General features: G+C 34.5%; 1 protein-coding gene across 3 annotated transcripts in view; it reads right to left on the bottom strand.

Annotated features, from left to right (window-relative positions):
* LOC128855068 (rho GTPase-activating protein 100F) overlaps positions 1-10,737 on the bottom strand; it is a 74,607-nt gene extending 63,870 nt beyond the window's left edge. For all 3 annotated transcript variants that reach the window (XM_054089668.1, XM_054089667.1, XM_054089669.1), the window contains exon 1: positions 7,524-10,737. In XM_054089668.1, the coding sequence (XP_053945643.1) occupies positions 7,524-7,577 (54 nt within the window). In that variant the 5' untranslated portion in view covers positions 7,578-10,737. The remainder of the gene's footprint in view (positions 1-7,523) is intronic.
* Between the last annotated feature and the right edge of the window lie 413 nt (positions 10,738-11,150).

Genomic DNA, 11,150 nt, shown 5'->3' on the forward strand with positions numbered 1-11,150 from the left:
GATTAATTCAAAGATAGAATTCATATGAACTGCAAGGTATAATTTGAAATATGTACATTAACGCAGACTGAAGTGGCACACGCACATATATTCACAAATTCCTGAATGTAATTATGCTAATGACTGAAGAGTCCCTGCAGTCAAGCCTACTAATTTTGAACTACTTTATTACCACTTTGCTTTACACTTCTACTTTTACCTCGTTTTCTATCTCCTTTCAATCGGAGCAACTGGTATTTTTCACATAGCAATGTCCTACAAAATATCAATTCTTAGTCGGAATGACTCCAGCACTAAAGATTTCTAGGAATTGAAAATAGATATCTCCTTTTAGATTGTTAGACAGTTAATCCATACATTCAACCTGACTCAGAAATCGAATATACAGAGTAGTTGAAGTTTGAGGATGGTAGAACTGGTGCGCGTGTCTTTATGACGAGCTTTAAGTCTTAAGTCTTTCAAGTAGATTAAAGAGATCAGTGGCATGGAAATTTGCTGAAAAAAAGAGATACTACTGCGAGGAATATCTGTATTTTGTCAGACAGCCAGGTCACCCTATAAGCACTGTAGCCAACTACGACGAAGTGTAATCAAAATGTTCACCAAAAGAATCGAGAACTGTAAGCGTACATGCGTAAGCCACTTGGAAATTATCATTTATCATTGACATGACATCTGTGTTTAATTTAAATTTAAAAATGAAATGTTAAAAAGTATTGAATATAACATACTAACATATTTGATTACACCTACATATCTCGTACTTGCTCGATTCAGAGCAACAGACAGCTGAAAGGATTTTGTAGTAGATTTTATATACGAGCATTACTTCTACTATGGCGGCAAAATATCTATCGTTCGGAGTCGGCTTGAAACTGTAGGTCCCTTCATTTGTGGAACACATCATAATAGGAGAAGGAGCTCGGCCAAACACCCAAAAAGGGAATGTACGCGCCAATTATATATATACATACAGTTTGTCAAGAATATCTTTGCATGGTGAAGAAAAATTTAAAGTTTTAGTTTTGATCGAGAATTCCAACAACAAATAAAAAAGCAAACAAAAAAAGGTGTGTGTGTCAGCTCCGACACGCGACTGGAGTTTACTCTTTAAGAACGATTACCGTGATATTTAAAAATATATTTAATATGCAAAAGGAGTAAATGAAGACCTTTTCTATATTACTGGAAAAATATAAATTTATTTATTCCATTCGCTATAGTAAGCCACCTGGAATGAACAATTTTTTTGGGGTTTTTCTTTTTTAAGCTGTCGTTGCAATGTCCACTTATAATGGCACTACAAATATCAAATAGGTATTTTTGATCCGTACTTAAATCTTTTTCACTGGATATAACTGGTAGTGTGAATATAATTGGTTTATAATTGACGAAAGAAAGCTTCTCACAATCCTTCAACTTTTTCTCTATTTCACCGTTAAAGCTTTCAGACGTAGAGCCATCAATGTATTCAAACAAATGTCTAAGCGGTAGTTCATTGGCGTGTAATTGGCAGATGAACCATTGTAAGGATTTTTGAAGACAATCTCCTCCAAAGGTTCAGACGATATCACTGGTATATGTAGGTTCTCAACGAACGCACAAGCACTAGATAGGAAACGGAAATAAGCACCAAAATGTGGGCAGTGTTATTTCTGACTAGAAATTATCAACCACAAGGAAATATATATTTCCTACAAGTTTGCACGAACAACCAAGCGCTACATGGCAGGCAGTGCTATTTCTCACTGGAAATTAGGAACCACAAGGAAATATATATTTCTGACAAGTTTGCACCAACAAAGTAGCGCCACAAGGTAGGCAGTGCTTTTTCTCACTAGAATATAGAAAAAGGGCAACGCGTCACTTCCGTCAGCGTACACTTCCGGTGATTCACACGATTTTACTACCCATATTTTTCATACCATGGGCCTTATATATCGTTTCTTAAGGGGGTCCTCTAGTTTCTTGGGTCGAAAATATCGAATCGCCAAAAGGGAAGAAGGAGCAGCTCTGCGTGACTTCCAAGAAGAAGAGGAAGGCCTATTGTATGGTCCAGGCATAGCAGATTGACGGTAAGATGAAATTTTTACTATAAATCACATGCGCGAACTTTGAAACGCGTTTTTCTCGAAACACTATTTTTCAAAATAGTGACCACGATATTTCAAAAACTACTGAACCGATCTTGTTCAAATGTATACCTCATCTTTAATATATTATAAGCCAGCGATTGAACTAGGATTATCATGATTGCTTCGATAGTTTTTTTCCTATGAGCGAAAAAATTAAGAAAAAATAAGTAAAAAATAGAATTTAATTTTCAAAAGTGTATACAAAAATTAATTTTTGTAATTAAGAATTCATTCTAGTTCAATCGCTAGTCTTAAATATGAAGATTAAAATGTCGTTTGGTTTTTCGATTTCAGATAAGCCAAACAGCCGCAATCTTGGTCACCGCCAAGCACCTCTTTTACTTTATGTCTTCTTGTCGGCCACTATAACTTTTATTCTATTTTATATTTTGTCTTCAAAAAATTTGTAAAGCTCATTTAAATGTTACTAAAGATTATGTGAACACAATGAGATTTATTATTTTGATCGTTTGCCCGTTAAAAATTAAAAAACCCGAAAAAAAACAGACGAGAAACTAGAGGACCCCCTTAAGGAGTAAACTCCAAAAATTTATACACACATTCCATTACTGTACTTGTCTACGACTATTAGGCGTCAACATTTAATGAATAAACACACACATTAAAAAAACCACAACAAAAAGGGGTTTACTCTATTTAAAAAGTGTCAAAAAAAGCTTTGCATAACTGATGAAAACAACAAAAAAATTCAGTCTTTTCCGGTTAATATTTTGTATGTCCTTCTTGGGCATCAATTACCGCTTGAAGACGACTTCGCATTGATTTATTTAGTTTCGGAGTATCATATTCCAATGGTATTTTTTCCCACTCTTCTCTGATGAATCTTATTAATTCAGTTTTATTAGTTGGCGATCTTTTTCCTACTTTTATTTTTAAATGAACCCACAAATTTTCGATTGGGTTAGTGTCGGGACTTTCGGCGGGGTATCAATAACTTTGGTGCAGTTGTAGAGTAACCAGGACCTGCATAAATAAGATTTATGTTTGGGATCATTATCTTAATAGTAATTGTATTTAAATTTGTTCGAATTTTCCGGGTCAACAAAGCCGAATTTTCTAATACTGGAAGTCAATTCGTTTTTTCCTAACCACTCTTGAATAATATTTGTGTTTTTGCAACACTTTTCGAACAGTTTCATGAGAAACTCTTAACCCGTAGTCTTTTTCAACTTGAAGAGCTAATCCTCTTGTACTGCTTTGCGGACTATTATAAATAGTTTTAATAATTTTCCCCCACGGCGCTACAAAAAACTTAGTGCCGGTCACCGGTGACCCCCATGGCATTCAACGTAATGAAAATTAATTTTAATGATTATTACAAGCAAATATTCCTTTTGCTGTACGTCCACTTTTTGTTTAGTTCAAGGACTAGATTTTTTTTATTTTTCATTTATTTTGAAATCATGTCCAAATAATAAAAATAAAAAACAAATTTAAAAACATAAAATAAAATAAGATAAAATAATATAAAATAAAAAAAATAAAATAAGGAAGCGATATTCTTTCTATAGCTTTGAGGGTAATGGCTTTGAAACTTAGTAAATGTGGTGCGCAACGTTGGTGGGAGAGGAATCATTAATATAGCGCGTCTATACTTTTCGCAAACTTTGAAGCTACATACATAGTTTCTTAACAGCGAGTCTCATCTATTTAAGGCTATCGCTATGGCAGATAATGGCTTTAGCCCGCTCAGTTGGTGCCTCTTAATCGCAACATCCAAAACGCATACTCAACTAAAATATCGAAGTTGCAGCTTTGGCCATGGAACTTACGCGGATGTACAAAGCCAGGGAAGTGAATAAAATACCAATATTTATATCTTCCATTGGATGAGTGCCTAAGCATCTAATCCAAAATTTGAAGAAGTATGTATGACTGCAAACACCTTTTAAAAGGCATGCAGAAATCGACCATACTGGACACATGTGCAATAGTTCGTAGATTTTTAAATATTTAAGCAATAGTAATCGCATGGGCGTAGAACTTGGACTACGCTCCACCAGAGCACAATCCCTTGAAAATTTTATCCGGGATGTGTAATCTCCGGTAATAGCCGAGATGGATTAAGCTCGAAAGTAAAATGAAATAAAATAAAACAAAATAAAATAAAATATTTGCCTAAATATTAAATTAAAAGGCGCCTTCACGCTGTCTGTACAACCCAACTTAATGGGAAAAACCAAATCCACGCTATTAATTCATTTGTCGTTCCGGTGGTATCGTATAGCTTCGGAATTGTAAAATGGTCATCTACTGAAATAGGAAATCTACAACGAATAATTCGTACAATTATGACTAAATAAGGCGTTTTTCAATAGGTGCGCTTCAACTTTTTTCCGATAGGGAGGGCGAACGACGCAATATTTTTTATTTTTCGCTTGTCATTTGTAAACTTCATTAGTATACATTTCATCATGGAATGCTACACACTTGAGCAACGATTGCAAATCGTGCAAATTTTTTATGAAAATAATCGTTCTGTTGCTGCTACTTTAAATCCAAATAATTCCAAAAAATCATCTTCAGTGATGAAGCTCACTTTTGGCTCAATGGCTTTGTCAACAAGCAAAATATGCGTTACTGGGCAGAAAGCAATCCAAACGTGATTCATGAGGCACCGTTGCATCCCGAAAAAATCACTGTTTGGTGCGGTTTACATGCCGGCGGCGTAATTGGCCCATATTTTTTCGTTGACGAGAACGATCGCCACGTTACTGTGAATGGAAATCGATACCGCGACATGATAAACAATTATTTTTGGCCGCAATTGAATGGTATGGACTGAGACGACATGTGGTTTCAACAGGACGGGGCCACAAGCCACACAGCATACGCTACAATTGATTTGTTGAAGAGTAAGTTCGATGAGCGCATTATTTCCAGAAATGGACCGGTCGAATGGCCGCCCCGCTCGTGTGATTTGACGCCTCTAGACTATTTTCTTTGGGGTTATGTGAAGTCATTGGTCTACAGTAACAAGCCGGTGACGATTTGTGAGCTCAGAGCCAATATTGAACGCGAAATTGCTGGAATTTCGGCCGATTTATGCAAAAGAGTGGTCGAAAATTGGGTTCAACGATTGGACTTCGTAAAACGTGCACGCCGTGGTCATGCAAAAGCAATCGAATTTCATACTTAAATGTATATGTTCAAACTCGATAATAAAAAAAAATTAGTTGAAAAAGTCAAACCGTTTGTGTTTTATTAAAAAAAAAAGTTGAAGCGCTCTTACTTTACAAGTCACGTCATCCTAAAAGCTCTGTCGTTCGAATGATGCTACCTAGAAAAGTGGGCGGCAGGGGACAGATTGATGCTGGAGCACTGCATGAGAAACTTATCCTAAACATAAGTGCATACCTACTTCCAACATAAGTGATCCCAATCCGATCTGCACAAGGCTGCAATTGCTGCGGATGATAATTACACCCCACTTCGGATGAATCAATCTTACGAAATCAGGAACGCAACCACAATACATGAAAAGATCTAAAGATTGTCTGAAATGGCTGTCTACGGCGTATATCGAAAAGACCTGCTGAGCCAATATGTCGACCAAAAATTGTCGCACTTATGGGGCTTACCAACAGGTCAATATTTGCCGAAACGGAGGGTACCATTTTCGCCATACAAGATGGTGTGATTCCAACTAGAAATTACATTAAATATATAATGCGAGATCCAAATGCCGCTGCTGACAGATGTCGGAGATTCAATAGTCGGAGTGAGACATTAGACCAAGTGCTAGCGGGATGCACCACGCTGACAAACTCTATCTACCTGAAGAGACACAATGACATCGCGAAAATAATCCATCTAAAACTGGCGCAGATGTACAACTTCCATCCAAGCAAAACACCGTACTTCAGATACACCCGAGAATCTGTTCAAGAAGACTCCAACTATATTATTAGGACCGTACAATTTTAACTAATGCCACAAGAGACCACAATAGGCCTGATTTTTACTGATTGATAAATCTGAAACGACTTGTTATATAGTTGATATTGATGTTCCTCTAAACAAAAACATGCAAATAACATATGCGGAAAAAATATCCAAATATTCTGACTTAGGCATTGATGTCAAACGCCAGTGGAAGCTAAGGAAGGTGCACATACTACCAAATATCATCTCAGCCCACTGACTCGTGCATAAAAACTTAGCAGACAACGTAAAAACTCTTCATCTCCCAGAATAAAGTAAAATGCAATAAAATAAAAATATTTAAATTAACATAAATACAAAAAGGAAAAGTACCAATAATAGGTATATATTTTTTTTTACTTGTACGTCCATTTTTTTTTAATGTTTGTTCACGGCTCCGAATATCAATATTACCAAAAACCAATTATGTCCTCATAATAAAAATACAAAAAATTTATAAAAAAAAGTAAGAAATAAATTCTGTTGCTTGTTCGCCAACTTTTTTAACGTTTTTTCAAAGGTCCGATTTGTTCCGTTTTTAGTGGAAGAGTATAGTAATATTGATACCAAAAAAAAAAATTATGTCCGAATAAATAAAAAATGCGAAAGTAGTATTTTTTGAATTGTACGTCCACATTTTTAAAGTTTATTCAAGGCTCCGATTTTTTTCTGTTTTTAGTTAAAGGGTACATCAATTAATAATATTTTCCAAATAAAAGTAGCAAAAATATAAAAAAAAGAAAAGAAGGAAAGAAAATAATATCTTTTACTTATGTGGCCACTTTTTCTTTAATATTTGTTCAAGGGTTCGACTTTTTCTGTTTTTAAAAATTATGTCTTAATAAAAAAGAAAACCTTACATTTTTTAATTGTACATCAACTTTTTTTTAAATTTTGTTCCACGGTCCACTTTTCTGCGATTAGTTAAATGGCATATCAATTATTAATATTCCCAGAAAAAAAGTATGCCCAAACAGCAATCAAAAACTAAAAATAAAAATAAAAATAAATATAAAAGAAGTGAAAATAATATTTTTTTACTTGTACATTCACTTTTTTAAAAGTTTGTTGTGGGGCCCAATTTTTTCTGTTTTATTTAAGGAGGATATCAATTATCAATATTATTAAAATTAGCAATATAGCTAAATAAGATTTTGAATTTCAGATTTTCCACTAAGTGTGTAAAAATTTTTTTTGTTGAAACTATTCTGCCAATTATTTTAAAAACTAGATTGTCGTCACTGGGATGGAATCTTGTCATGGATTAAATTATTCAGAATTTACTTAAATCAAAAGGTCTTTCTCGACTTTACCCAGTATGACTTTTTAGGTTACCCTATATATGTGCATACCTACATAGGCGCATAACCACAAAAAAGTATGCTTGTAAAAAAATATTTTTTTTTTTTTTACTCTTTATTTCAAGTCAGTTTTACAACTTACTTTTCGGTGGCTGCTCCTAGTCAGAAAGCATCCAGTGGTTGCGCTATCACACATCAAAAATAGTTTCTCCGATTGAAGATTCCCCTTTTGCCAAACAAAAAATCACAATCCAATTCAAAATAATTGTCTAAGACTCTGCGTTGTCGCTGTTATTGCTCGTTTAGGGCAAATAGTCTGATGAGTTGCAAAGCGCAAGCAATCAAATGTGTGTATATATGGGAACTGTCGTATATCGAAAATTTCGCGCGCAATGTGAGTATCGGACTTCTTTTCTTTCTCTTTTCCTTATACTTTGCTTCGTTTATTCCATATACTGCCAGAATTCGATCCAGACGCCAACGACCGCTTACGCTATCATCCTTATCCCAAATGATTTCGCACGCACTTTTTTACATTACACTTTTTGGTTATCATCTTTGTTGAGGACGCTTTTTCATTTTCCTTTTTCACTCTCACTCTGTCTCTCTCTCTCTCTTCTCTCTTTTTCTGTCTTGCTTATGCGCTTGCGACTTGTTTGTTATATCTGCGAACTCCGTGGCGTATACTGAATTTTCATTCCATAAACATATGTGTGTGTGTGGGTGTATGCAAGCACATGGATGTGGGCATGTAGATGAGTATTCTCTTTCAATTCAAAGTTTATATGTATGCTTTTTCATTAGGATTATTTTCAATTTCAGTTATGTAGGACGGATTTCGTTGTTTTCTTACGTTTACCTCTTAGATTTTTCGTTTGCTTTGAACTTTTTGGTGAGTATTCCTTAACTGGTGACGGTGGGTCGTTGGTGGTCGTTCACAGTTGCCCACGCACTTATCCATAGAAAATCAAGTGGGGTACACGCAATAAAATATATACATAAGCGTGTAAGTATATTTTGAAATTTGTTTAGATTACAAGCACAAACGTGGAAAAAAGTCACGTTTCGAAAATATCTCATTTCATTACCATCATTCAGCATAATTTTCTTTCTTTCTTCTTCTTATCGCGAAATTAATTGGATTTGCGTAGGTTGCGATTGTATGTATGTAAAATATTTTAATTTCATTTACACTTATCTCTTTTACTAACCTTTTTCTAAATAAAGATTTTTAATACATTTAATTTTTTTGCTTTTTGTTGTGACTTTTGTACCTTTGATATTATTTTAAGGAAAAATATTAAAATTACGTCTCACACAAAGCGAACACAAGTCTTCGTTTTGCTATTGTATGTTAATATTACTTTTCGCACACACACATATACACGCAAACACAATACATTCAAGAGTAAGGTAATACTCTATTGTTTGTTCAGTGAAAGGTAAATTATTATTTTTTTTTCTCTAACCATTTCACTCACTTCACCTTCACAGTTCAATTAATGTTTATCTGTTCTTTCGCTTATCGCACCGACATACAATACTTTATCATCTAATTTAATTTTCTGCATATATACAATGTAATTCCATTCAAAATTTCGCAACCTCATGCAACCATCAAACAGTTCATTATTTAGCGTCGCCAAAATCACACATAGCTATGAAAAGGAGTGTGTATGTGGCTGGGGTGCAAAGGGTACGCCAACGTCTGTTTTTCTTTTAAACTTCATGCTTATATTTTTCTGGTACTGTTTCTTGCGTAAAAAGTAGCAAAAACTCTCACGTCATTTGACGAACATTCCCACACATTGGAACTTACTTCCTACGTATATGCCATACTGGGCGTTCGTTATTTTCGAATGCGGTTCATTTTCATCTCTACAGCTATGCTAATAAACTAAATTGCTGCAAAAAAAACTAATGCACCCACAGAGATTCATAGTTTTATGCCGGTTTCAAAGAAGAGACATCGTAGGTCTTCTTTCTTTAGAAAATTCTGTTGGAAGCGCAATTTTATTACGGGCCCATAATTAGCGAATTCTTATGATATGGCCTTGGATAATTTTTGTTTTTAGCAGAATGTCGTACAGTGGCTCTAAATAAACGAAAAGTGGAAAAATGCAACATCTCGTAACTAATTAGCCCAATGGAACTAAAAATTTGTCCAATGAATCTTTATGAATCAGCTAATCAAATCATCACATTGTTTAACCCAATTTAGAAAATTCACTGCAACCCAACTTTTCACTTTTGTTTCACTGTCAAACATCTTCAGTTTGGTCTATAATTTAACCATAAATCGTCTTACAAACGAACAACGCTTGCAAACCATTGGACTTTATTATAAAAACGCGTGTTTAACAGAACAGAAAGTTTATCGAAGAAAGTTTATGAAGCGGCTATTCGAGCTATTGTGACTAAATTTAGAACCAAATTTACATTACTGGACATCAAACCACCAACACGCTTACGCAGAGTGCGAACTGAAGAAAATATCGCAGCTGTATCGGCCAGTGTTAGTGATGACCATCAAATATCGATTCGTCGCCGTTCGCAGCAATTGGGCCTCTGTTACTCAACAACGTGGAAAATTTGCGAAAGGATTTAGGTGTGAAGCCTTTCAAAATACAGCTGGTGCAAGAATTGAAGACGAACGACCTACCACAACGCAAAATTTTTGGTGAATGCGCTCTTGGAAAGTTGGCCGCAGATCACTTTTTTATCGAAAAATTGTATTCAGCGACGAAGCTCGTTTTTGGATCAATGGGTACGTAAATAAGACGAATTGTCAATTTCGGAGTGAAGATCAGCCAGAAGAATTGCAAGAGCTACCAATGTATCCAGAAAAGGTCACAGTTTGGTGCGGTTTATGGGTTGGAGGTATCATTGGACCATACTTATTCAAAAAAGCTGCGAATCGTAACGTAACTGTGAATGGTGAGCGCTACCGTGAAATGATATCCAACTTTTTTTTGCCCAAAATGAATATTAACACCTAACTGACTCTTGATAGAGAAATTTTAATATTTTTATTTCTATAATTTTTTTCTTTTTTTAATATTTTCCTAGTTTCACAGTCAACTATAAATGTAGAACAAATAAGAGTTTAAGTCTTTCTGCACACCTGAGACCGGTTACATTTACTAAAGCATACACATGCTCGTATATGCCCCACATAGTCTGCAGTGCAAAGCTAAACTACCTGGCAAACATTCTGGTTCATGAACTGGTAAAGGTGGTAGAAGTCAAACTAGTTCGACAGTGACTAGAATTGTACCAGTTGCAAAATTAATTGAATGAATTGTAGAGTTGTATGTGAAAGAAGCATTCTTCAATTTTGTTTGCTGTTTTTATTGTTGTTGTGTTCCTAAAAAGCAATATTTAACACTGTTTTTATGTTACTTTCAGAATAATTAAAAAATTAAAATATGTATGCAGTGTTTTTTTTTAATATCTAATGAAATCAAATTAAGGCGATCAATTAGTTTTAGTATATCATTTTAATTAGCAATGAACTATTTTTTAAACTTTACATATCAATTTTTCTTTTCAACTTTCCAGAATAAATAATAATTTTAAATTTTTGTTTCCAATAAATAAAACTAAGTCGATCAACAATTAAATCAAATCACAATGGAATATTCTTTCAACTTTGATTTGTCAATTTTTATTTACTTTTTAACTCGTCCAAAACCGGTGATTTTCGGAGCAAATTGGACTATTTTTTTTGTTCCCTATTACTGTGAACTACTTTATTAAACAGTTAATA

This window comes from Anastrepha ludens, chromosome 2 (genome assembly GCF_028408465.1).
Source record: "Anastrepha ludens isolate Willacy chromosome 2, idAnaLude1.1, whole genome shotgun sequence".
NCBI lineage: Eukaryota > Metazoa > Arthropoda > Insecta > Diptera > Tephritidae > Anastrepha > Anastrepha ludens.